Below are 27331 nucleotides of genomic sequence, written 5' to 3'. Positions count from 1 at the left end.
AGATAGCTCTAGTGGGGGTGGGGTGGGGTGAAGGAATACTAAAAAGGCTAAAAGGTAGAGATAAAATAATAGGTGGAAATATATTTTAAAATAATGGAAATAGGTGGGAAAAGAAAAATCTATATAAATTATTGGAAAAAACAAAAAGGAGGGGGAAAAAACGGAAAGGGGGTGGGGACGGAGGAGAGAGTTCATGATCTAAAATTGTTGAACTCAATATTCAGTCTGGAAGGCTATAAAGTGCCTAGGCGGAAGATGAGGTGCTGTTCCTCCAATTTGCGTTGAGCTTCACTGGAACAATGCAGCAAGCCAAGGACGGACATGTGGGCATGAGAGCAGGGTGGAGTGTTGAAATGGCAAACGACAGGGAGGTCTGGGTAATGCTTGCGGACAGACCGAAGGTGTTCTGCAAAAAGCAGTCACCCAGTCTGCGTTTGGTCTCTCCAATGTAGAGGAAACCGCATTGGGAGCAACGAATGCAGTAGACTAAGTTGAGGGAAGTGCAAGTGAAATGCTGCTTCACTTGAAAGGAGTGTTTGGGCCCTTGGACGGTGAGGAGAGGGGAAGTGAAGGGGCAGGTGTTGCATCTTCTGCGGTTGCATGGGAAGGTGCCGTGGGAGGGTGTTGAGGAGTGGGGGGGTGATGGAGCAGTGGACCAGGGTGTCACGGAGGGAAAGATCCCTACGGAATGCTGCCGGGGGGGTGAAGGGAAGATGTGTTTGATGGTGGCATCATGCTGGAGTTGGCAGAAATGGCGGAGGATGATCCTTTGAGTGCGGAGGCTGGTGAGGTGATAAGTGAGGACAAGGGGGACCCTATCATGTTTCTGGGAGGGAGGAGAAGGTGTGAGGGTGGATGCACGGGAGATGGGCCGGACATGGTTGAGGGCCCTGTCAACCACCGTGGGTGGAAAACCTCGGTTAAGGAAGAAGGAGGACATGTCAGAGGAACTGTTTTTGAAAGTGGCATCACCTGCGACGGAGGTGAAGGAACTGAGAGAATGGGATGGAGTCATTACAGGAAGCGGGGTGTGAGGAGCTGTAGTCGAGGTAGCTGTGGGAGTCGGTAGGCTTGTAATGGATATTGGTGGACAGTCAATCACCAGAAATTGAGACAGAGAGGTCAAGTAAGGGAAGGGAAGTGTTAGAGATGGACCATGTGAAAGTGATGGAGGGGTGGAAATTGGAAGCAAAATTAATAAATTTTTCCAGGTCCCATCGAGAGCATGAAGCAGCACCGAAGTAATCATCGATGTACCGGAGAAAGAGTTGTGGGAGGGGGCCGGAGTAGGACTGGAACAAGGAATGTTCCACATACCCCATAAAGAGACAGGCATAGCTGGGGCCCATGCGAGTACCCATAGCCACACCTTTTATTTGGAGGAAGTGAGAGGAGTTAAAGGAGAAATTGTTCAGTGTGAGAACAAGTTCAGCCAGACAGAGGAGAGTAGTGGTGGATGGGGATTGTTCGGGCCTCTGTTCGAGGAAGAAGCGGAGAGCCACCAGACCATCCCAGTGGGGGATGGAGGTGTAGAGGGATTGGATGTCCATGGTGAAGAAGAGGCGGTTGGGGCCAGGGAACTGGAAATTGTTGATGTGACGTAAAGTATCAGAGGAATCACAGATGTAGGTGGGAAGGGGCTGGACAAAGGGAGAGAGAAGGGAGTCAAGATTGCGAGAAATGAGTTCCGTGGGGCAGGAACAGGCTGACACGATCAGTCTGCCAGGACAGTCCTGTTTGTGGATTTTGGGTAGGAGGTAGAAGCGGGCCGTCCGAGGTTGGGCAACTATCAGGTTGGAAGCTGTGGAAGGAAGATCTCCAGAGGAGATGTGGTCAGTGGCAGTCCTGGAAACAATGGCTTGATGTTCAGTGGTGGGGTCATGGTCCAGGGAGAGGTAGGAGGAAGTGTCTGCGAGTTGAGGCTCAGCCTCTGCGAGGTAGAGGTCAGTGCGCCAGACGACAATAGCACCACCCTTGTCAGCGAGTTTGATGACAATGTCAGGGTTGGACCTGAGAGAACGGAGTGCAGTAAGTTCAGAGAGAGACTGGTTAGAATGGGTGAGAGGAGCAGAGAAATTGAGACGACTAATGTCACGCCGATAGTTCTCAATGAAAAGATCAAGAAAAGGTTAGAATCCAGAGGGAGGGGTCCAGGTGGAGGGAGAATATTGGAGGTGGGTAAAAGGATCCGTTGAACGGGGAGAGGACTCCTGCCCAAAGAAGTGAGCACGGAGACGAAGACGGCGGAAGAAGAGTTCAGCATCGTGCCGAGCCCGAAATTCATTGAGATGAGGGCGTAAGGGTATGAAACTAAATCCTTTGGCCCATCTCCTGCGCATCCGCCCTCACATCTTCTCCTCCCTCCCAGAAACATGATAGGGTCCCCCTTGTCCTCACTTATCACCCCACCGGCCTCCGCTTTCTAAGGATCATCCTCTGCCATTTCCGCCAACTCCAGCATGCTGCCACCACCAAACACATCTTCCCTTCACCCCCCCGGCGGCATTCCATAGGGATCGTTCCCTCCATGACACCCTGGTCCACTCCTCAATCCCCCCCACTCCTCAACACCCTCCCACGGCACCTTCCCATGCAACTGCAGAAGATGCAACACCTGCCCCTTCACTTCCCCTCTCCTCACTGTCCAAGGGCCCAAACACTCCTTTCAAGTGAAGCAGCATTTCACTTGCATTTCCCCCAACTTAGTCTACTGCATTCGTTGTTCCCAATGCGGTTTCCTCTACATTGGAGAGACCAAACGCAGAGTGGGTGACTGCTTTGCAGAACACCTTCGGTCTGTCCGCAAGCATTACCCAGACCTCCCTGTCGTTTGCCATTTCAACACTCCACCCTGCTCTCTTGCCCACATGTCTGTCCTTGGCTTGCTGCATTGTTCCAGTGAAGCTCAACGCAAATTGGAGGAACAGCACCTCATCTTCCGACTAGGCACTTTACAGCCTTCTGGACTGAATATTGAGTTCAACAATTTTAGATCATGAACTCTCTCCTCCATCCCCACCCACTTTCCGTTTTTTCCCCCTCCTTTTTGTTATTTCCAATAATTTATATAGATTTTTCTTTTCCCACCTATTTCCATTATTTTTGAATGTATTTCCACCTATTATTTTATCTCTACCATTTACCCTTTTTAGTATTCCTTCACCCCACCCCACCCCCACTAGAGCTATCTGTACCTTGTTTGTCCTGCTTTCTAGCCTTAATTAGCACATTCCTTTAGATAATATCACCACCTTCAACACCTCTTTGCCCTTTTGTCTGTGACATCTTTTGGTTATCTCCACCTACCACTGGCCCTTTGCCTAGCTCTTCTTGTCCCAACACCACCCACCCCCCTTAAACCAGCTTATATTTCACCCCTTTCCTATTTTTACTTAGTTCTGCTGAAGGATCATGAGGACTCGAAACGTCAACTGTGCTCTTCTCCACTGATGCTGCCAGACCTGCTGAGTTTTTCCAGGTATTTCAGTTTTTGTTTTTGTTTTGGATTTCCAGCATCCGCAGTTCTTTGCTTTTATGCCTAACTAGGGTCTTGGTAGTCCACAATGCAGTGGCCCCCTTTACAGTGAAAAGCTTCCATCCACCTAGTGAAATTGTCCGCAAGAACAAGACAGAACTTGTTACCTTTCTTTGTAGTGGACCCAATGAAGTCAGCCTGGATACACAGCCAGGTTCCCTCTACGCACCTAGTATGACCCATAGAAACCTTGCGATGGTGAGGATTAGGATTATTCACTTGTCAGACCACACAGGTTTTATAGTGACTGTCGACATCCACCAAGTCACAGGCTTGATCCATTCCCAGGCAGTCTCAAGGCCAGGGTGGCCTGCTCCTGGAATCCCATGAACTGGACTAATAATCACCTGCCAGTATCCCTCAGGGACAACCCATCTATCGTCTTTAAATAACATCTCTTCCCTTAGCTGGACGTCTGGGACCCCGAAGGGTCCTTCCGTATAATGTGGAGGAATTCATTCAACCTACTGACCACCCAGGGACGAGCTCCTGCACGCGGGCCTTACCAAGCAACTTTTTTTTATTCATTCACGGGATGTGGGCTTCACTGGCTGGGCCAGCATTTACTGACCATCCCTTGAGAAGTGGTGGTGAGCTGCCTTCTTGAACCGCTGCAGCCCATGTGTTGTAGGTACACCCACAATGCTGTTAGAAAGGGAGCTCCAGGATTTTGACCTAAAAACAGTGAATAGATGGCAATATATTTCCAAGTCAGGATTGTGAGTGGCTTGGATGGGAAATTCCAGGTGGTGGTGTTCCCATCTATCGGTTGCCGTTGTCCTTCTCGATGGTAGTGGTCGTGGGTTTGGAAGGTTTTGTCTAAGGAGCATTGGTGAATTCCTGCTGTGCCTCTTGTAGATGGTGCATGCTACTGCTACTGTGCGTAGGTGGTGGAGGGGAGTGAATGTTTGTGGATGTGGTGCTAATCAAGTGGGCTGCTTTGTCCTGGACAGTGTCAAGCTTCTTGAGTGGTGTGGGAGCTGCATTCATCCAGGCAATTGGGGAGTATTCCATTACACTCCTGACTTGTGCCTTGTAGATGGTGGACAGGCTTTGGGGAATCAGGAGTTGAGTTACTCTCTGCAGGATTCCTAGCCTCTCTCCTACTCTTGAAGCCACAGTATTTATATGGCTAGTCCAGTTCAGTTCCTGGTCAATGGTAACCCCCAGGATGTTGATATTGGGGGATTCAGTCATGGTAATGCCATTGAAGCCATTGAACATCAAGGGGCGATGGTTAGATTCTCTCTTGCTGGAGATGATCATTATTTGGCGCAAATGTTACTCGCCACTTGTCAGCCCAGGCCTGGACATTGTCCAGGTCTTGTTGCATTTGGACATGGACTGCTTCAGTATCTGAGGAGTCACCAATGGTGCTGAACATTGTGCAATCATCAGCAAACATCCCCACTTCTGACCTTATGATGGATGGAAGGTCATTGATGAAGCAGCTGAAGATGGTTGGGCTGAGGACACTACCCTGAGGAACCCCTGCAGTGATGTCCTGGAGCTGAAATGACTGACCTCCAACAACCACAAACATCTTCCTTCATGCTAGGTGTGACTCCAACCAGTGGAGTTTTCCCCCTGATTCCCATTGACTCCAGTTTTGCTGGGGCTCCTTGATGCCACATTCAGTCAAATGCTGCTTTGATGTCAAGGGCAGTCACTCACCTCGCCTCAGGAGTTCGGCTCTTTTGTCCATGTTTGAACCAAGGCTGTAACGAGGTCAGGAGCTGAGTGGCTCTGGTGGAACCCAAACTGGGCATCAGCAGGACATTGCTAAGCAAGTGCTGCTTTATAGCACTGTTGATGACCCCTTCCATTACACTTTACTGATGATCAAGAGTAACCTGATGGGGCGGTAATTGGCTGGTTGGATTTGTCCTGCTTTTTGCATACAGGACATACCTGGGGAATTTTCCACAACTTTCCCAATTTTGGCACTAGTACCCAGATGTTAGTAAGGAGGACTTTGCAGGGTCGACAGGGCTGAGATTGTCGTTTCTGGTTCCTAGGTCAATGCTGGGTAGTCCGTCTGGTTTCATTCCTTTTTTGAGACTTTATAGCGGTTTGTTACAACCGAGTGGCTTACTAGGCCATTTCAAAGGGCATTTAAGAGTCAACCACATTGCTCTGGGTCTGGAGTCACATGTAGGCCAGACCAGGTAAGGATGACAGATTTCCTTCCCTAAAGGACACTAGTGAACCAGATGAGGTTTTTACAACAATTGATAATGGTTTCATGGTCATCATTAGACTTTTAATTCCAGATTTTTATTCAATTCAAATTCCACCATCCGCCGTGGCAGGATTCGAACCCAGGTCCCCAAAGCATCACCCTGGGTCTGTGGATTATTAGCCTAACTGGTGTTGTAAGTATATACCATTGCTTAGTGGGTTAATATAGGCTTTCCACATTAAGTGGAATTTGAATCCATAGTTTGTTTTGTGTCGTTGATACACAGTATGGGGTGAGGACCTTAGAGGGCAGTGAGACCCTTGGTTAAGAGTCTTAAAGTGGTGAGCCGCCGCCTTAAATTGCTGAGTCCATGTGGTGTAGGTACACCTACAGTGCTGTTAGGGAGGGAGTTTCAGGATTTTGACCCAGTGACAGTGAAGGAGGGGCAATATAATTCCAAGTCAGCATGATGCTGAAGCCATCTTGTTTAGTTCCCAGCACAAACTTCGATCCCTTGACCACTGTTTCTATTCCCAGCAACTATCTTAAGCTAAGTAAGACCATTTGCTATCTTGGTGTTGTGTTTGACTCCAAGATTAGTTCCTAACAGCATTGCCGCATTATTACCAAGACTTCCACCTCCAAAACATTTCTCAGCTCTGACCTTGCCTCAACTCGACAGCTGCTGAAACCCTCTTCCATGTCTTTGTTATCTCTAGATTTCGAATGCTGTCCTGGTCAACCTCCCATCTTCCATCCAATTTACACCTTTGGTCACCCAAAACTCTGCCAGCCAGATCTCATTCACACATCACCATTGTGCTTGCTGACTTTCACTAGCTCACAGTTTGACAATGCCTGCATTTTAAAACCCTCATCCTTCTTTTCAAGTCCCTTCATAGCCCCTATCTCTGCAGCCTCCTGCAGCCCTACAACCCTCCAAGATCTCTGCACTCTTCCAAGTCTGGCCTCTTGCACAGTCCCAATTTTAATTGTGGCCATGTTTTCACTTATCTTGGTCCTAAGCATGGGAATTCCCTCCCTAAACCTCTCCACCTCTTTACCTCGCTGGTCTTTTAAGATGCTCATTAAAACCTTTGTCTTTTGATCATCTGTCCTGATATCCCTGATATCTGCTTCTGTGGCGTGGTGGTGTAATTGACAATGCGCACATTAAACGCCTTTGGAGGTTTTCCTACATCAAATCCACTATATAAAAGGAAGGTTTTCTTGTGGCTCAGCATCAAATTTTGTTTGGCTACGCTCCTGTGAATGACCTTGGGATGTTTTGCTATGTTAAATGCACCATATAAATACAAGCTGTTGACATTGGAGGATTGAGCCAAATTAGGGCGGTGAGGACGGGAGATGGGTGAGCAGGATTTGGTATGGGACAGGATATGGACAACTGAGTTTAGGATCGGACTTTAATATTGTGGACGTTGGAGAAACAAATCTATGGGTGACGTAAGTATCGATTCAAATGGTACTGTTAACATAGTGAAACATCCCTGAAGCGTAACCACATGACTTTTGACAACAAGCCAAAGATGGAAACATTGGGAGAAATGACCAAAGGTTTGGGCAAAGCAGAAAGTTTTAAGAAATATCTTAGAGGGGTGGAGAGATCTCAGAAGAGAATTCCAGAGCTTGGAGCCTAGACAGCTGACAGCACAAACAACGATGATGGGACAAAGAAAGTTGAAGATGCATAAGAGGCAAAGTTGGAGGACTGCTGAGACCTCTGAGGGCTGGGAGTTACAAAGATGGGGAGTGCTGAGGCCATGGAGGGATTTGAACATGAAAATATTAAATTCAAGGTGACGGTGATATGGGAGTCAGTGTACATCAGCGAGCATAGGAGTGATGAGTGAATGGGACTTGATGTGAGTTGGATATGGGCAGTAGAGTTTTGTATGAGCACAAGTGCATGGAGGTTAGAACGTGAGAGGTTGGTCAGGAGAGCATTGAAATAGTCAAGTCTGGAGATATCAAAAGCATAAATGAGGGTTTCAATAGCAGATGAGCTGAGGCAGGGGTGGAGACTGGTGATATACAGAAGGTGGAAATAGACGTTTTTGGTGACTGAGAGGATGTGGAGTCAGAAACTCATCTCGGGGTCAAATAGGACACTGAAGTTGTGAAGAGTCTGGTTTAGCCTGAGACAAATGCTAACATGAGGGATGGAATCAGTGGCTAGTGGGAAACTGATTTTAGGCAGTTTCTAGTGTCCAAAACTGCCCTAATAAAGCAGCAAGATGGCAAAGCAACTCTTATATTTCACCTCTTTTCTATTTTTACTTAGTTCTGTTGAAGAGTCATACGGACTCGCAATGTTAACTGTGTTCCTCTCCGCAGATGCTGCCAGACCTGCTGAGTTTTTCCAGGTATTTTTATTTTTGTCCAGGATTGCTGATGTCGGATATTGGGAGGTGGACAAATATAAGATTTTATAAGATTGGAGTAGAACAGGAAGAACTTTACACTGCAGCTAACATGAATTATACACAAGATTCTTATTAATTCTTGAGACACCTCAACAATAAAATCTGTGGTGGGAGAATATCGATTCTTCAGCTTGTAGCTAGGTGGTTCAAAAGATCCATTACTTAAAGGCCACTTTTAAATTAAAAAACAAGTGCAGTGAATGGCTCTTGGACTATAAATTTGCAGTGCCCAATGAAGAGGAGAGAGCAGATGCATTGACTGCAACATTGAGCAGCAGACATAGTGCAGCTGGCAGCCATAGGTCAGCATCACGAGCACTCAGCAATCACACAGACAGGCGGGGGGCTTAGGTCCCTAGGTTTTGAGATAAGGAGCCGCGAGGTTACCACCAGGAGCAATAGCAAAGGAACAAGCTGCAAGGCTGGGAGAGGGGATCAGCAGATCAAAAGAGATGTGAGAGTCAGGCTGAGAGAGAGACCCCATACATAAAAGCCAGCTTTTACAGTAAACCTCTCAGTGAATAAAGTTCTCACTGAAAGCTAAGTGTCAACTAAGAGATCATTCCAGTAGGAGGGCTCCCTCACCTTACCAAATTTTTGCACTAATAAAATTTGATGGCCACATCACTGAAACTAGGCGTTCCACTCATCTTTCAATTTGCTTGTTCCCAACATTAAAGATCAGTGCCAGCAAATACTCCAATCTTTAAGCTGCTGAAGTCTTCTTTTAAAACAGTACACAGCAAGCTTCCAAATAATGTAATTCCTCATTGATTCAGCAAGCTCATGGGGTTGAAGGTGGAAGTTCCAGTAGGATCAGCACACTAGTGGTGGCTTGTATGCTAATTAGATGATCCACTAATTCTTGTCCCATCAGGAGAATATGCATAAAAATATTGAGTAGGCCGTTTATCTCCTCCAGCCTCATCTCTCATTTAATTATAAAATGGCTGATCTCCACCTCAGCTCCATTTACCCGCCTTTGCTGCATTTCCCTCGATACCATGACCTAACGAAAATCTATTAAACTTGGTCTTGAAACCTCCAAATGTCCCAGCTGCACCCATAGCCTTTTGAAAGAGTTAGTTCCAAATTTCTACTAGTTGCTGAACGACTTAGCTTTAATTTAAGGTTATGTCCCCTTGTTCACGACCAGAAGAAATAGTTTCTCTAGATTTATACTATTGGATCACTTTAATGTTTAAAGTTTAAACACTTTAAACACCTCGGTCAGATCACCCCTCAATCTCTTGACCATGATGGAACTTGAGCCAAATTTATGCAACCTGTTATCATAATTTAACCTCCCCATGTCACAGTATAATTCTGGTGAACCTGCTCTCCGTCCCTGCCAAGGCCAATATTATCCATTGAGGTGATGTGTCCAAAACTGACCACAGTACACTGGACTGGATCTGACCAAGGCTCTGTACAACTGAAGTGTAATTTATTCTCCTTCATACCGCAGCCCCATGAGATAAAGGCCAATGTTCCAATAGCTTTTTTGATTACGTTTTCTATCACCCAGTATGTTTTTTTTAAAAGCGATTTGTGTTTTTGAGCTTCTCTTTCTCCTCTACAGATCCTTATTTTCCATCTGTGTATTCTGGTTTACGTCACAAATTTTCTATGCAACCCACCCAAAATTGATACTGACTGGCCCAATTCTAGATTCATTGCAACACTATGAGAGGGAATGTTTATGACTTTATGTTGAGTCAATGAGTACCTACTTATTTGCATTCAACTCACCTCCTGTGGCTGTTAATTTGAAGGTGGGAGTGACAAACTGTATTCTGCTGAGACAGCTAATTAAGCAGACAATGGGCTGGATTTTATGGTGAGAAACATGGCGTCTGGGCCCACTGCAGGAGAGGCCCTGTCTCAGCCTCCCGTCAGTGGCAAAATCACCCCCGACTTAAGTTGGAGGACGGAAGAAGCTGATGCGGGATTCCCAGCCACCAGCGGCGGGATGTTAATTAGGCTCATTAATGAGCTAATTGACACCCATAATGCCTGAGCCCACTGTAACTTAGTGATGGCTCAGGGATTAAATGGAGGCCGCATTTGGGGGAGGGCAGTGTTCCTCGTTACCAGGCAGTCAGTGCCTGATTGAGGGACCCAGCATCAAGCAAGCGGGTGGACGCTTAAAGCTACCCTCGCCCCCACCTTCTGTAGCCCCCCGTCCCACGATCCCCATCCCGCCTTCAATCACCTTTGGCCTGGAGTCCCATGATGATCCTGGACCTCTGGTGAGTGCAGTGCCACCAGCAACCACCGCTCCCGCTGGCATCGTCAGCATGAGGTGGCTCCGGCCTCTGTTTGACCGACAGTTCTCCACCGACGGGACTTCTGCCACCAGGGGCCTCAATCGCGGGGAAGGTCTAACGGTGGCCACTTAAATGCCTGAAAGGCACTCCATTCCATCGGGCCTCCCCTTACAGAACTGATGGGGGGGCTCCCCGCCAGTTTTCCAACTAATGGGCAAGACCCCTGTCAGCCTGAGAATCCAGGCCAATGTTTTTGGTGTTGGGAGTCTTGTTCCTGAAATACCAGCCCGATAATAATTGTCAATCCATTTCTAAAACATGACACATTGCTAATATGGTCACTGAATTAAGGCCAACAGGATTAATCCCACCAGTCTGAGAAGTGGCCTTAACTCTAAATCTCCTTATATACCCAATACAAGTTTATTTTTCTCAAAAAGAAAATGTACACTTGCATGAATTCCTATAAATCTCTTTAATGGTCAAATTTGAGTAACTCTCATTACAGCGTATTAACAACTTTCCTGCTTATATTCTGTACAATTTATTTTATTTTGCCACACAGTCCACTGTTATAGACAATATTATACACAAGTTGGTTGAGTAATAGTGAGCAATCTGATTTAAAATTTATACAATGCATTTAAAATAAAATCATACCACTAACTTTTTTCTAGCGTGCATATCTGCAGAGCTACTAGCTTCTGAAGAATATCATAAAGAATTGCAATTTAGACATCCATTTCCCCCAACACGATTAAACCTCCTCCCGCCACACCCACCCTCTCCTTCCCTTTATTCCCCTCCTGAAGGCACTGACTTGTTTTGGTGTATTATTCCACTGACACCAATTTTCCATTACAACACCTAAATGGTTGTTTTAATGCATTAGCTCAATGACTTTTAGTGGGCTATTTGGCTGCAAAAGGCATCACAGCTGAGTCTCCTCTTGTCCACAAGCCTGATAGTTTCTTTTTCTGCACTCCCTCCATAGGTCAAGGCCACTGAGACCAGTTGTAAGACACCTATGTGCACTTCAGCTGAAATCAGCTAGCCCTGCACAGACTAAGTCAAAATCAAACTTGGACAATTGTAAGCCTTAGTACTGCCTTCAGTAGAGTGCAATTGGTGACTTGTGCTACTCGCTATGCCACTCATGCTTGTCAGTTGTCTGATGGTGAACTGGTGACCATTCTTCTTGGGTAGGTGTGGTCTCTCTGGAGTTGAGCCGATTTTAAGATGACATGCCTGGCAATGGAATTTCAGTGTGAAGTCTCGCTCTTACAGGCTCAGTTCATTAATAGCCATTCAGAGGCTAGGATTCGTGCGACGAGTAACTCACCTCCCGACTCCCCAAAGCCTGCCCACCATCTAAAAGGCACAAATCAGGAGTATGATGGAATACGCCCGACTTGCCTGGATGAGTGCAGTTCCCACAACACTCAAGAAGCTTGACACTGTCCAGGACAAAGCAGCCGCTTGATTGGCACCACATCCACAAACATTCACTCCCCTCCACCACCTATGTACAGTAGCAGCAGTGAGTACCATCTACAAGAAGAACTGCAGGAATTCATCAAGGCTCCTCAGACAGCACCTCCCAAACCCACAACCATCTAGAAGGACAAGGGCAACAGACAGATGGGAATACCACCATCTGGAAGTTCCCCTCCAAGCCACTCACCATTCTGACTTGGAAATATATCGCTGTTCTTTCACTGTCGTTGGGTCAAAATCCTGGAGCTCCCTTCCTAACAGCACTGTGGGTGTACCTACATCACATAGACTGCAGCAGTTCAAGAAAGCAGCTCACCACCACCTTCTCTAGGACAACTAGGGATGGGCAATAAATGCTGGCCTAGCCAGCGAAACCCACATCCCGTGAATGAATAAAAAATAAGTAGATCTACAGTGGTCTCCAACAGCCACCATGCCTTGTTAGCAAGGTTTGGAAGGGTCGACATAAATTGGATCTGCCAAACTTCTTTAATGGCTTCAGCTGTAAGCCAATATTATTTACCTTTTTAATGTGCAATCACTTTTCAACTATGTAACAGTTTCTTTATTTCTTTTATATTAATTCAAGTAGACCAGTTGTGGGTGCAACCATGTGTGTGGAATCTCTCTCATGGCAGTAACATGGAACATCAAGGTGTAAGAAGGACTCAGACTGAAGATATGTAAAGAACTGTACTGAACTGCACTGTGGGCTCAAAACACAAAGCATGATGGTTAGTTTAGTCAAGTGAAAGCCTTGCTAGAATTTCTGTAAAACGTCTGAACATATACGGCGGCTCGTACCAGGGAAGGTAAGGGGGCGAGAAATGTGCCACCTTCTCCCAGTTCTGGAGATTGATAACGGTGTTGGATATAACAAAGCGCAGTCAAGCTGGCTACAGAGCCCCAAGTGTGACCTTCAAAAAGGGGGCCTAGCCCTGGAGAAGATATAGAGATGTACAATGATGTAATTGAAAACCAATTAAATGGATTAAAAGCAGGCTTTACCTTATATGGCACAGGGCCAAAGCAAAAAAAAAAGATATAAAGAAAGAGCCCACAGAACCACCTAGGTTGCCGTGGTTAGAGCAATTTGGTCAGTTGCTCAGAAGACACACACGGAGGATTCGTCATCGGATTGATCACCGAGAGGGACTCCGGCTTGCAGGGAAACTAAGCAACTGGTATTACCAAGAGTATGTACTATTGCTTAGCGGTTTAATAAAGGTGTATTGCCTCTATTGAAATTTCATTCAAGTTGTTGTGTGCTGTTGATATCCAAGACAAGAACTTTTGGGCCAGGGACAGGATCTTACACAGCTAACCCTGCAAGTAGGGTGGCCCTATCTGGACAAGAAGCAGGAACCAGTGACACCATGCTGGAGGGTTGGGCAGTTTTAGCTGTGTAAGCTCTAGCAGTAACTTTTGCACACACTAAATCTTGGATAATGTCAGCTTGTACTTAAGCTATCTGGGTGGAATTAAGTCCCACTAAAGGGAGAGGATCCGTTCTCCCTTACAGAAAGTGAATTTCTGCTTATGTAAACTTCTCAATAGCTTGGTCTGGAGATTCTTAAGCAGGGTAATAGATTTCTGTGCATTTCAGGTACCCAAAAAAAACCAAAATGGCTCAAACACACACCAGGTTGTGCCCTCAATCATTGGGGAAATAAGCCACTTTCCATCAGATGTTGCAATAGGAAAAATGTTTCAACACAACAAGTTCCTCCAGTTGTTTCTTTATAGCATACATGAGTTATCTGACAGATTTATTAACAATATATATGTAAAGAAAAATCAGAAATTAACACTAGAAATTATGTACAAAGGCTTCCTAACAAATCACTTGAGCCGTTTGTGATGCTCCCCATCAAACTAACTCCACTATCAAAGGCACAGCCATCAGTCATCATGTTCTGCGCTTTGGAATTCTCGCCCTTAAGTTCCACATTCATGTCACTCGTTTCCCAATCTCCTTCATGGGATTATATGTCTGCAAGTTGTTGATGCTGCTTTGACCAAAGACAAATCGGCCTCTCAGTATTGTCGAAACAGATGAACTACTCGGAACCAGCAAGTACTATAAAGGTTCTAAAAGGATTTTTGGTTTAGTCAGTCAGTTTTATTGTGGTGGATTATGGCAAAAATTAAAGCAAGGCCTCTGAAATTAATTTTAGAATACTGCATCTCCACTAATATTTTAAATCTATATTTACATGCTTTCCTGATGGGTCTTTTTCTGCTCTTTACACTCAACCCCACTTTTCCCGCCGTCTTTTGCTTTCACCTTAAGGTAATAAATAACTCATGCTGGGGTACAGTTCCTCATTGCCAGCAGTCAGTTATTTCTTAGCAGCAATACTTTATGTGTGAGCCGAGGCAATAGATACTAGGCTGACTTTCTCACTCTGAAAAGCATTGCATGCAAGTCATATCATATCCTTGTAGTACTCGCACACAAGGTAGGTGGTTGGGGAGCTGATGATTATCTTATGGGGAAGCTATCAAAAGCTAAGAGTTGAGTGCTTGAACCTGGCTGTCCTGCTAATGCTTCTCCTTTCCAGTAACTTGCATTTTTTCCTGACCACCTCCAACTATTTAAATAAATAGATACATTGAAACTTTGCAAAATATTCTTCATGCTGAGCATAACTAACAGAATGAAATTTTACAAGGAATCACGGTGTAGTGGATATAATTCAGCGGCGTTTCAAATCAGACAGACTCCCCAAAACTGGCTAAAGAGGAATAAAAGCAGTAGAATGGGAAGGTCGGGGAAAAGGAGTAAAGTAAAAATGCAACAGTGTCAGTTTGTTTTTTTTGGTAGATATTGGACAGATTATAAAGCCAGGGTGTCTTTGATCAATCTCCTCATGGTGGTACTAACAGAGGTCCCAAGAGAATCGGTGATCTGGTAACTGATTTTGTACAGGTAAGGCTGTACGTCTCTCAGGCTTGTGTCAAAGACATTGTCCACCTCCGACTGTGTTGGCATTTTGGGCAAGTACTCATGCCGGTTCATGACCTCTATGATGTTGATGATCTTCTCGCCTAGTTTCTCACCCACCTTCTCACGGCAGATCTGCCTCTCCTGTTCATTGGCCAGGTTCACTACATTGAGTTTGAAGGCCCACATCTCCCATGGGATACACTCATCTGAGAATGGCCAGCGAGATTTCTTCTTCTGGTAGAACTCCAGGGAGATTTGACCACTCCCATCACTGCCAGAATTACGAAGGGCGTCCTATAGTTAAAGGAGAAAATGAAATAAAGGAGAAAGACAGGTCATTGATGAGATCTATTGCTCTAGAATATCGACCAGATCCCAACTGTTAGCTTAGAGTCTTGCTGCACAATTCCCCTAACTTCAAGATTCTAAACCATGTAGACCAGAAGGTCCCAAGTTTGAGTTCTATTATGTTCTGATCTCATTCAGCACCTGGGGTGCAGCACAATTTGATCAGGTACTCCTAGTGAGTGGGAAAACTGTCAGGGATCCCACTTTCTATTTAAGTGATTCCTTGAGGTATATGCACAAGTGTCAGTGTTAGGCGTGAACAGGATTGGACTACCTCTCTTTTTAGAATCACAGAATGGTTACAGAACAGGAGGCCATTTGGCCCATCATGCCAGTGCCGGCTCTGTGCAAGAACAACTCAGTTAGTCCCACTCTCCCACCCTTTCCCTGCAGCCCTACAAATTTTAAGCTGCGGACTTTTACCGTCTGGGGTTACATAGGAATAATGGCCACTTGGTCAAGGTACCCAAGGGTGGGCGGCACCAGTGAAACTAAACGCCACTGAGTCAGAAGTGGAAAACACACCTTAGTGCAGGGGTGGGGTGTTAAGCCATTAACGTACTGAACTCTGAAGTGGTAAGCTGCAGATTTTTCCTCTCAATTCCCGACAAAGCAAGATTTTAATCGGAGCTGTCAGGAGTAAGTACTGCATCTGGTTTTCGATATTGACCTCAGGAAAAATATATAATTTTTGAAGGGGGGAAAAGGTACAGCATAGATTGGCTAGGATGTTACCAGAGCTTAAATTATGAGGATGGCTTGGTTTGTATTCCCTTGATGTATTCCCAGATGTGATTTAATTGGTCTTTAAAATGATAAAACGATTTGATAGAGTAGATACAGACAAACTGTTTCCCCCTGGCGTGGAAATCCAGAACAAGGAGACAATATTGAAATTAGAGATAGGCCATTTAAATCAGTAAGCAATTTTTCACACAGGTAATAATGGGATTTTTGAAATCTTTTCCTCAAAGGATTGATGGACCTTTCAACATTGGGAGAGATACATTTTTTTCAAATGAGGGATGTGGAGAAAAGGCAGGTCAATGGATTTGAGGTACCGATCAGTCACGATTTCATTGAATGTTGGAACCAGCTTGAGGGCCAATTAGCCCACTCTTCCTCTTAGAGGCAAGGGATATCTCCAGATAGGAAGAAAATGAGTGGACAGTGGTCACACTCATCTCCAGCACTCAGTACACATCCATATTGCTCTCCTGCTCGTTGGTCAGGTTCACCACATTGAGTTTGACGGCCCACGTCTCCTATGGAATGCAATCATCCTGGCTATGGGTCAACACTCTATGATTTGGACAGAATACAGGGAAACCTAAAGCTATTTTGTTTCCACATAAGTAACACAGCAATAGAGTGCCACCAAAGTACTAGATCTTTATGTGTTATTTTATCAATGTTGCTATGGTCATTGCTCTTTTGAACTTTCTCCTCTTGTTTCTCTGAAGTTGCAAAACACAGTGAACACACTCTCTCTTCCTTTAAGACACTCCTTAAAACCTACCCCTTTGACCAACCTTTTAGTCACCTGTCCTAATAACTGCTTATGGGACTCAGTGTCAAGTTTGGATCGATAATGTTCCTGAGGTGCCTTGGGATGTTTCACTATGATAAGGGTGTTATATTAATGCAAGTTGCCGTTCCTGACTGTGCTGAGATCATGGCCCATCACAATCTCTGTTCCCCTTCTCAGGGCCTCAAAACTCTACAATTCCTTAGCTTCCCTCAGTCTCTCTTACAATCCACAGGCTTCTCCAAAATCAACCTTAGCGTCACCCAATTACTACTCTACTCATCTCATCTTCTAAGGCTCCAAATTGGTGCATTCTATTTTTGTGGGTGTCAGGCGATCATGATTCACAACTTGCTTGTTCTGATCAGGGTGGGCAGTATGTAAATTAGTTGCCCACCTTATCTACATGACTGTAACGCATGGCTGAGCAGACCCTGAGTTGCTGGCATCGCCCCATGAAATTCAGTGGCATTGCTGGGGTTACCACTGACCAGAAACTGAACTTGACCAGCCATATACATACAGTGGCTACAAGAGGCTGGGAATTCCATGCAGAGTAACTCACCTCCTGCCTCCCCAAAGCCTGTCCACCATCTACAAGGCACAAGTCAGGAGTGTGATGGAATACTCTCCACTTACCATGGATGAGTGCAGCTCCAACAACACTCAGGAAGCTCAACACCATTCAGGACGAAGCAGCCCGCTTGATTGGCACTCCTTACACAAACATTCACTCCCTCCACCACCGACACAGTGGCAGCAGTGTGTAGCATCTACAAGATGCACTGCAGACACTCACCAAGGCTCCTTAGGCAGCACTTCCCAAACCCACGACCACTATCATCTAGAAGGGCAAAGGCAGCAAAAACATGAGAACACCACCACCTGGATGTCCCCCTCCAAGCCACTCACCATCCTGACTTGGAAATATATCGCCGTTCCTTCACTGTCACTGGGTCAAAATCCTGGAACTCCTTTCCTATCAGCACTGTGGGTGTACCTACACCACATGGACGGCAGCGGTTCAAAAAGGCAGCTCTCCACCTTCTCTACCTTAGGGTAACCAGGGATGGGCAATAAATGTTGGCCTAGCCAGCGATGCCCATGTCCCATGAATTTTTTTAAAAAGCCTGCTTGTGCTGCCAGCTACCTCTGAGCTCAGCAGGGGAGCCAATCAGTTTTGTACTTTATAACAAAGTGTCTCTGTAATGGGTCAGTTGACTGCACTCTTGCCTCTGACTCACAAGGTTCATGGTTTAAGCCCCACTTCAGGCCTGACACTACAAAGACTTGAGCTGAACGTTGGTTGGTTACTTGGACTGGGGAATTGGTGGAGTGCCGCACTGTTGGAGGTGCCATCTTTCGGGTGAAACATTAAGCCAGGACGAACTCACCTGCTGTACTTCAAACCTGTGCCACGGGATCATTCACGTTCCATCTGTGAGTGCAGTTGGGGGCCTCCGTTTGAGGCCTGGTTGGACACCTCCGAGGTGCAGCATAACCTGCTGCACTGGACTGAAGTCTCAGCCTTGATTTGGCGATCAGGGCTCTGGAGAGGGACCCCCCGAACCCATGGATTTATTCTGATTCAGAGGCCAGGGTGCCAGCGGCTGAGACGAGGCTGGCAGGGTGACTGTGGGCCCCTCTGCAAGTCGTTACTGGAAAGAATGCGGTCAGGGGCAGACAATGGAAGCGCTTGAATTTGAACAGAGAGGCACACGAAACGGTGCTCGGTGAACCGGTCACCGACCCGGCTCACGGACGAACCCCGAGGCTGTTATTTTAAGGCGTGTAAAATGAGGTGGGAAGAGGAAACTCACCTTAAACTCGCCGACAGATCGACGCAGCGTGCGGTCCAGCTCGTCGGAGGACACCCGCACATAGGTGCAATCGACGAAATCGCAGTCGACGTCCTCGGTGCCCACGGTGCCGATGGAGTAGGTGCCTTCCTTCTTGTAGTGGAACTTGCCCGAGCTCCTGTGCAGGAGCACGGTGTGGAGCACGGCCAGGACGGTCTCCTCGATCTGCCGGGCCTCCACCGTCAGCTCCAGCGTCTGCGATCTGCAGTTCATCCTCGCCCCGGTAACGCCGGACCACTTTGGGCTTCTCCCGAGGGAGTGAGACTGATGGAACCTTGGCGAAACAATGTAACCATTTAACAATGAATGGAACCCGGTCAGTTTCGGCTACAATGTAAACATTCTACTGGATGACATCATCCTCTTTGGGTTCTGGGAGGGAGGGAGGGAGTGAATTTCAGTGGCTTAACAGTAGCCTGACTAGGACAAAACACGCCAAAGAAATTAACGCGAAATGCTGGTGGGTTTTTTTCCCTCCACAGCACTCCCTCCACCTCCCCTGCCTCATTTCATGTGCCCACTTGGTAATTTCCTTTCTGCCATCCTCGCCTCTGGGGAAAGAGAGGGTATTGAGAGGAGGTAGGCTGGGAATGGAATCACTGTGCAGATCAAAAGTCAAAACCACGAGGGGTCTAAGACAGAGTAGACAAGGAGAAACTGCCCCCTCTGACAGAAGGGTCAAGAACCCGAGGACACGGATTTAAGGTGATTGGCAAAAGGAGCACCGGCGACGTGAGGAAACGCGTTTTTTTATAATGCAGCGAGTGGTTACGATCCAGCATGCACTGCCTGGGGCAGTGTGGTGGAGGCAGATTTGATTGTAGTTTTCCAAAGGCAATTGGAGCAAATTCTGAAGAGAAATAAACTGCTGAACGACAGGGGAGAGCAGGGCAACCAACTCTCAGGGGGAAAAAAAATAAGGCACACTTTGGCATGAGGACCACACAGGCAAGGGTGCTTGCCAGACTGTGGGAGTGTGATGTGGGAGGGGTTGGCGAAGCTGGGGGAGTGAGGGGGTCCTGGGGGAGTAAGGGGGTTGGGGGAGGCTGTGGGGCTAGGGGGTGCTGGCAAAACTGTGGGAGGGCGGACACCGGTAGCACAGCGTACTGTAGTTCACATTCACAGCTGCGTGCATGAGAATCACATTATTGAAATATGGGCCACAGGACGTCCCGGCAGCAAACAACCCGGGACATGGGACACCTGCTTCAAATACGGGACAGTTCTGTAAAATCTGGGACGGTTGGTCACCCTGGGGAAAGGGTACAGGAGTAGAACTAGCGGAGTTGCCCCCTGTGTTGTAACCATTGTGTAATTCTCCTTTCACTTTTCAACAAACAACACACTCCTGACTTTCACTATGATTAAAGCGCTAACTAAAAAGAATCTATATTTATATCAATACATTTATAGAGATGGGGAAATAGAGGAGTGAGACAGGTAAAAACACCAGTTTGGCAACGACAACTTAGATTTCTATAACACCTTTAACGTATTAAAATGTTCCAAGGCGCTTCACAGGAGTATTAGTAAACAAAATATGACACTGAGCCACAAAAGGAAATATTGCATAACACAAGTGATGGATTTTTTGGGGGAGTGGAGAGGAAAATGATCCTTAAACCCATGTCAGAAAGATACAATAGGTCAATATTTTTGGAAGGGTCTCTTCTTAATAGTGTTTCTCTTACATCAGTGAAACCAGTCTTATTTCTATCTCCTTAACAACTGTTCTCTAACCAAAACACAGCCAATACTTTCTCCTAATTTTGCTTTTTTCCTTCTAGTCATCAATATTAATATGGATAACCACTTTATACTACTGACAGCTATGATAACTTTCATTGACAAATCAATTGTATTCAACTGATATCAGTGAATATCTTCTATACTTCAATTAAGCATGACACTACAACACACGGCTTGATAATATAAAGTGTAGGAGCAAAATGCATGGAACCTCTAGTATTCTGTATCATGAAGTTGGAGGATGATGATTAGAAACAAACAAACATTTATACAGTGCCTAATCAAATTTTTCATACGTATCTCAAAACACTTCATGTACAATAAATTTCCACTTACCATTGCTAGATAGACAAACACAACAGCTATGTTATGCATAGTAATGTTGTTGGCGATGTTGACTATGACCTTAGAAAAACTCCCTGCTTATCTCTTAATATTGTCATTGAATCTTTAACTGCCACTAGAAATGGCAGACTGATCATTAACTCACAGAATGGTTGCAAGCACAGAAGGAGGCCATTCGGCTTGCTATTTCTGTGCAGGCTCTCCAAAGGAGCAATTTATCTAGTGTCACTCTCCGGCCTTCGCTGCGCAACCCTGCATATTCTTCCTTTTCTGATGATAATCCAACTCCCTTTTAAATGATTCTAGTGAACCTGCCTCCACCACACTGTCAGGCAATGCATTCCAAACCCAACCACTTTCTGCATGAAAAAGTTTTTCCTCATGTCCCCATTGCTTCTTTTGCCAATTACCTTAAATATGTACCCTCTTGTTCTCAATTATTCCACCAATGGGAATAGTTTCCCTATCTACTGTGTCCAGATTTCAAGATTTTATACACCTCTATCAAATCTATTTGGCATTCTCTTGGTATAACATCTCATGACATGCAGATAGATGGATACCTTGCAGACATATAGGCAGTTGGACTGATAGACAGGCAGAGATGGATAGGGAGACTAACAGATTGATAGGCAGAGAGACCAACATACATATATAGATAAATAAATGGACATACAGCTATATGCATAGACAGAGAAAAAGTAGATGAATATAGGTAGGTTAAATAGATAAATAGTATGACAGATAGTAGATAAATAGATAGAAGGATAGATAGAAAAATCAAAACATAAAAAGACAATCTTCCAACATATCTGTGCTTATCTAATTCTGGCCTCTTGAGCCTCCCTGATTTTAATCACTCTACCATCGATCGTCATGCCCTCAGCTGCCTGGGCCCAAAGCTCTGGAAAACCCTCCTTAAATATCTCTACCTCTCTTTTTTCCTTGAAGACACTCCATACTACCTCCTTTTTTTTTGGGATGTTTTATTACATTAAAAGGGGCTATATAAATGCGAGTTGGTATTGATGGATAGTTTGACTAATATAGATGAATAGATAGAAACAGAATAGACAGATAAGTAAAATATAGAGATGGATAGAGAGGTAATGATAGAGAGAGAGGGATAGAGAGGATAGATAAATAAATAGAAATTGGCAAAGTGAGATAGGTAGAGAGAGAGAGATTTAGAGGGGAAAGAGAAAGTAGATAAAGAGATAGATGGAGATAAAGAGATAGATAGATGGAGATAAAGAGATAGATGGAAATAAATAAATAAATAGAGGGAGCTAGACATGGATAGGTGGGGAGATAGAGATTGAAAGAGATAGAAAGAAGGAGAGGGATAGAGAGAGAATAGATAAATAGACAGAGAGGCTTAAAAGGAGATTGATAAATAGAAAGAGCTAGTTAGAGATGGATAATTAGGTAGGTTAGAGAGAGATAGACAGGTGAATAGAGATGTATAGAAGAGAGTTTCAGCAGATGGACAGAGAGTGAGTGATTACAGTAATTGGGGGCGGGGGCTGGGGGCTGTGGCTGCCTCCAGGGTCGGTGCTGCTTTAAGAAGGCCCGGGGAGGGGTTTGGATGGACTCCGCCCCTCCCTCAATGCCCGGAGAGTGGACTTGGAGCTGGGACAGGGACAGGGACAGGTGGCTGTGGAGGCGGATGGGCTGTGCTGCCTGTCTGTGCCTGCGCTCCGGGCTTTACTCTCCCCCTCCCTCCCTCCCTCTCTGACCCGTGAGTTGTAGAGTGAGGAGTGCGGGCGGTGCCGGTTTGCTCCGTCACCCTGGCTGCTCGCTGTGCGGCCGGGTGCGGCCAGTAACTGTGACCGGGGATTGAGCTGTATGGTGTAGGCCGCTTGCCCAGCTCTGTGGGGTGGGGTGGGGTGAGGTAGGGTGGGAATGGAGGCAGGAAGGAGAGGCTGAAAATAACAACCCACATCAGCAGCATCAAGTAACAACTAAATAGTATCAAAAAATAAAAGTAACTTTTCTGTAAATTAGTTGTTTGTTAAGCTCTTAATTTCCACAGGTTTGACCCTGATTTGCTCTATTTTTAAAGGCAGGATGCCTCTAATTTGGGAAAATATTTGCAATTAATGTACTTTTAAGATGTGCAGTATCTAATATTTTAAATATACACATATACACATATCTATATATACTATATTATATATATATCCTTTCTTGCCCCTATCTTGGGGCTGGCCTGTGGTTTGGCCTCTGTCATGTCTTATTTGGCTGTTGGGATGGAGCCTAGTTTCTTAGATGTGCTGATGTGGGTCGGGCTGGTTGCCCTGTTCTTGGCCTCAGTCCTCACCTTGGCGGTGTATGGCCTCCAGTGGCTTTTGGGGCCCTCCTGGGGGAAGGTTAAGGCCAGCTCCAAGGCTGGGGCTGCGGCTGCAGCAGCTTCTCTGAGTGATCCCTCCGAGGGGGCGGCCGCCGCCCTTCTCTCCTGGCTGCTGTCCTTGGAGAGCTGGAACCGTGAGTGGCAGAAGGCTTGGGTCACCGCTCTCAACGAGGAAGCCGCGAAGAATGGGGTGAGTTTTCGCCTGCGTGCTTAGCTGGTTCACATACGGAGGAAGGAAGATGCTGGTAGGGCTTGTAGTTGGTTGCCCAGTATCTGACAAAGATAGGCGATTGGGTGGAATGAGTTCGGAGTTGTGTATTGAGGTTTTTATTTAAGTGCGGTGATGTGGAAGAATGTGTAGGATGGAGTATTTTGAACTTAATAAACCTTTGGGCTAGACCTTGACATTTTTTTTCTAATTTATACATGCGATGTGTGTAATTGCCCTTAATTACAATTGAGTGGCTTGCTAGGCCATTTCAGAGGGTAGTTGAGAGCCAACTACTTTGCTGTGGGTCTGGAGTCAAACATAGAGCAGATGGAGTAAGGATGTAAGATTTTCTTGCTTAATGGGCATTGGTGAGCCAGACCAGATGGATTTTTATGACAATTCAGTAGTTATGTGGTCATCATTACTAATACAAGGAATTTATTCTGTATTTTTTAAATTAACATCAGTTTAAATTCCCCCTCCTGCCATGGTGGCAGTTGAACTTGTGCTCCTGGATCATTAGTCTGGATTACTAGACCTATAATGTAACCACCCTGCTACTGTTTCTGGTGTTAAATGTCAAGCTGTCTTTCACTCTTTGTTGCATGTCTTCTGATGTGTTTCCAGCATTTATGGTGTTTCTTTAAAGCAGATTTCGAGCATTTCTGCCTTTTGTACTGAGAAGCGGAGTAACTTGCTGTTGTAAACTGTGCAGATATATTTAAGCTCAGAAATGTTGGTCACCATTCGCAAGTAAAGCATTTATTTATATGTTGTCATTATGGTGGAAGGCACTGCAGTTCACTTCTTCAGGGAACAGGGTTGTCTGTAGTCCTGGTCTGCTCCATCTATTCAGTTCCCTAATCTCATTGCCTCAATCCTGGCTACAATCTCCTGCTCCATATGTGGAGGATTTCTATGCAATAAGCGTATATAGTGACTGATGAAGTTTTTATAGTGGATCTTTTGTTTAAAAAAAAAACACATGTTTCTGACTGGAAAGTAGAGATGAGTTTTTGTGGGTGACCTTGTCTGTGAGGACCTGCTGTAACTGAATTTGAAGGAATGTTTCCACTAGGACTCCAGTTAAAATGTAGGGCTGTATTCACAAAATGTTCATGCAGTTTTTAAAATGAAGGGTTAGATTTTCGTTTTGTCCTTCCCAGTTGGTATTGTGTATGGAGGGAACATTATGTATGCGGTGTGTAGTGGTCGGGTTAAGAATTGTTACCTCCAGGTCATGTCCTTGGTGATAAGAGCAATTTTAATTGATAAATCAGCATTGGAATACAAGAAGCACAGCTCAACATTTAAAACTAGCTGGTTAATTTTTTTTTCTCCCTATGATGCCGATTATGCTACAGAAAGAGAAAGTGCAGATAAGCAAATGAGCTGTAATCAGTTGTTTCAGTTCACTAAAATAAGTGACCATTACCTGATAAAAGCAAAAAACTGCGGATGCTGGAAATCCAAAACAAAAACAAAAATACCTGGAAAAACTCAGCAGGTCTGGCAGCATCTGCGGAGAGGAGCACAGTTAACGTTTCGAGTCCGAATGACCCTTCAACAGAACTAAGTAAAAATAGAAGAGAGGTGAAATATAAGCTGGTTTAAGGGGGGGTGGGATAAGTAGAGCTGGATAAAGGGCCAGTGATAGGTGGAGATAACCAAAAGATGTCACAGACAAAAGGACAAAGAGGTGTTGAAGGTGGTGGTGATATTATCTAAGGAATGTGCTAATTAAGGGTAGAAAGCAGGACAAGCAAGGTACAGATAGCCCTAGTGGGGTGGGGTGAAGGAATCGAAAAAGGCTAAAAGGTAGAGATAAAATAATGGATGGAAATACATTGAAAAATAATGGAAATAGGTGGGAAAAGAAAAATCTATATAAATTATTGGAAAAAAAAGGGTGGGGGGAAATCGGAAAGGGGGTGGGGATGGAGGAGAGAGTTCATGATCTAAAATTGTTGAACTCAATATTCAGTCCGGAAGGCTGTAAAGTACCTAGTTGGAAGATGAGGTGCTGTTCCTCCAGTTTGCATTGAGCTTCACTGGAACAATGCAGCAGGCCAAGGATGGACATGTGGGCATGAGAGCAGGGTGGAGTGTTGAAATGACAAGCGACAGGGAGGTCTGGGTAATGCTTGCGGACAGACCAAAGGTGTTCTGCAAAGCGGTCACCCAGTCTGCGTTTGGTCTCTCCAATGTAGAGGAAACCGCATTGGGAGCAACGAATGCAGTAGACTAAATTGAGGGAAGTGCAAGTGAAATGCTGCTTCACTTGAAAGGAGTGTTTGGGCCCTTGGACAGTGAGGAGAGGGGAAGTAAAGGGGCAGGTGTTACACCTTCTGCGGTTGCATGGGAAGGTGCCGTGGGAGGGGGTTGAGGTGTAGGGGGTGATGGAGGAGTGGACCAGGGTGTCCCGGAGGGAACGATCCCTGCGGAATGCTGCCGGAGGGGTAAAGGGAAGATGTGTTTGGTGGTGGCATCATGCTGGAGTTGGCAGAAATGGCAGAGGATGATCCTTTGAATGCGGAGGCTGGTGGGGTGATAAGTGAGGACAAGGGGGACCCTATCATGTTTCGGGGAGGGAGAGGAAGGTGTGAGGGCGGATGCGCGGGAGATGGGCCGGACACGGTTGAGGGCCCTGTCAACCACCGTGGGTGGAAAACCTCGGTTAAGGAAAAAGGAAGACATGTCAGAGGAACTGTTTTTGAAAGTGGCATCATCAGAACAGATGCGACGGAGGCGAAGGAACTGAGAGAATGGGATGGAGTCCTTACAGGAAGCGGGGTGTGAGGAGCTGTAGTCGAGGTAGCTGGGGAGTCGGTAGGCTTGTAATGAATATTGGTGGACAGTCTATCACCAGAAACTGAGACAGAGAGGTCAAGGAAGGGAAGGGAAGTGTCAGAGATGGACCGTGTGAAAATGATGGAGGACCTTTACCCGAACTGCCAGCTTGGCTCAGTGCGGCACTTAAGTCAGTGGATCGTGGGTTCATTCGCCACTACAGGACTTGGGTGCATCATAGAAGCTGACATTTCAGTGAAAATGGAGTGTTGCACTGTCAGAAGCACTGTCTTACAGATGAGATGTTGCAATGCTGTGCAATTGGACAACATTCCAGTTCTCACGGCTCCAGGGACCCGGGTTCGATCCTGACCTTGGGTGTCTGTCTGTGTGGAGTTTACACGTCGCCCCATGTCTGCATGGGTTTCCGCTGGGTGCTTTGTCCAAAGACGTGCAGGTTAGGTGGATTGACTATGGTAAAATTGTCCCCCAGTGTGTCTGTACGTGTGAGTGTTCGCCCTGTGATGGACTGGCGTCCCGTCCTGGGTGTACCCTGCCTAGCGCCCATTGCCTATTGGGATAGGCTCTGGCTCCCCTCGATCCTGAACTGGATGAAGCGATTCTGGAAAAGTGAGTGATTAAGATCCCAAAATACAATATGAAGAAAAGCAGGTCAGAGGGGTGGTGTTGTTAGTGTATTTATTTCTCAACATCATCACAAAACCTATTTTTCAGTCATTTACCTTTATGGTTAAGGGACTTTGCTGTGTGTGAGTTGGCTGCTTTATTTCCCTACCTTACAACAGCAATTGCATTCCCAAAGGTACTTTAATGGCTGTCGGGTGTTTTGAAGTGTTTCGACCTGAAGATTGCTATACAAATGCAAGTTTCCCTTTCAACTGATGAAACTCATTGGAGAAGTTCAGATTGTGCACAATGAAACAAGAATATTGTGTTAACCTTGGAATGATTTCTGGATCTCTATGAAACTTAAATCTTGCAAACGCCTATTTCCTCTGTACAACTACTTGGTTTTTTTGGTGTTTTGTTTTACCTTTTTTTTGGTGAGTTGATTACATCACCTTTCCTGCAATGTGGGCTAAAATCCAAATACGCTGTTCCGCTTATTCTGTTGAAATGGAAACCTATTTGCAAGGTCTGGTACTCTCATTTCTCCAGGACTGTAAAACCTTTGATCACACAGCATGTCCTTTCCTCTTGCGCACTTAGTCTTTTTTATACCCAAGCTTCGTGCCATTTAACCATT

General features: G+C 45.6%; 2 protein-coding genes across 3 annotated transcripts in view; one reads left to right on the top strand and one right to left on the bottom strand.

The window, feature by feature from the left end:
* Positions 1-10890: 10890 nt before the first annotated feature.
* On the bottom strand, positions 10891-18829 carry atg101 (autophagy related 101). The gene is made up of 2 exons (XM_078560339.1): positions 18578-18829; positions 10891-15175 (listed from the first exon to the last, which is right to left on the bottom strand). Exons 1-2 carry the CDS (start codon positions 18827-18829, stop codon positions 14771-14773), a joined length of 657 nt encoding a protein of 218 aa, XP_078416465.1. The 3' UTR covers positions 10891-14770.
* c2cd2 (C2 calcium dependent domain containing 2) overlaps positions 18810-27331 on the top strand; it is a 64108-nt gene continuing 55586 nt past the window's right edge. Inside the window, exon 1 of one of the 2 annotated variants that reach the window (XM_078560338.1) lies at positions 18810-18932. Coding sequence is in view for 1 of the 2 variants with exons in the window: in XM_078560337.1 (XP_078416463.1) it covers positions 22942-23253 (312 nt within the window). In the remaining variant the exon portion in view is untranslated. Of the gene's footprint in view, positions 18933-22484; positions 23254-27331 lie in introns of those variants that run through there. The other variant, XM_078560337.1, reaches the window with a different exon arrangement.

This window comes from Cetorhinus maximus, chromosome 16, assembly GCF_964194155.1.
Source record: "Cetorhinus maximus chromosome 16, sCetMax3.hap1.1, whole genome shotgun sequence".
Lineage (NCBI taxonomy): Eukaryota > Metazoa > Chordata > Chondrichthyes > Lamniformes > Cetorhinidae > Cetorhinus > Cetorhinus maximus.
This window is presented reverse-complemented; position numbering and strand designations above follow the sequence as displayed.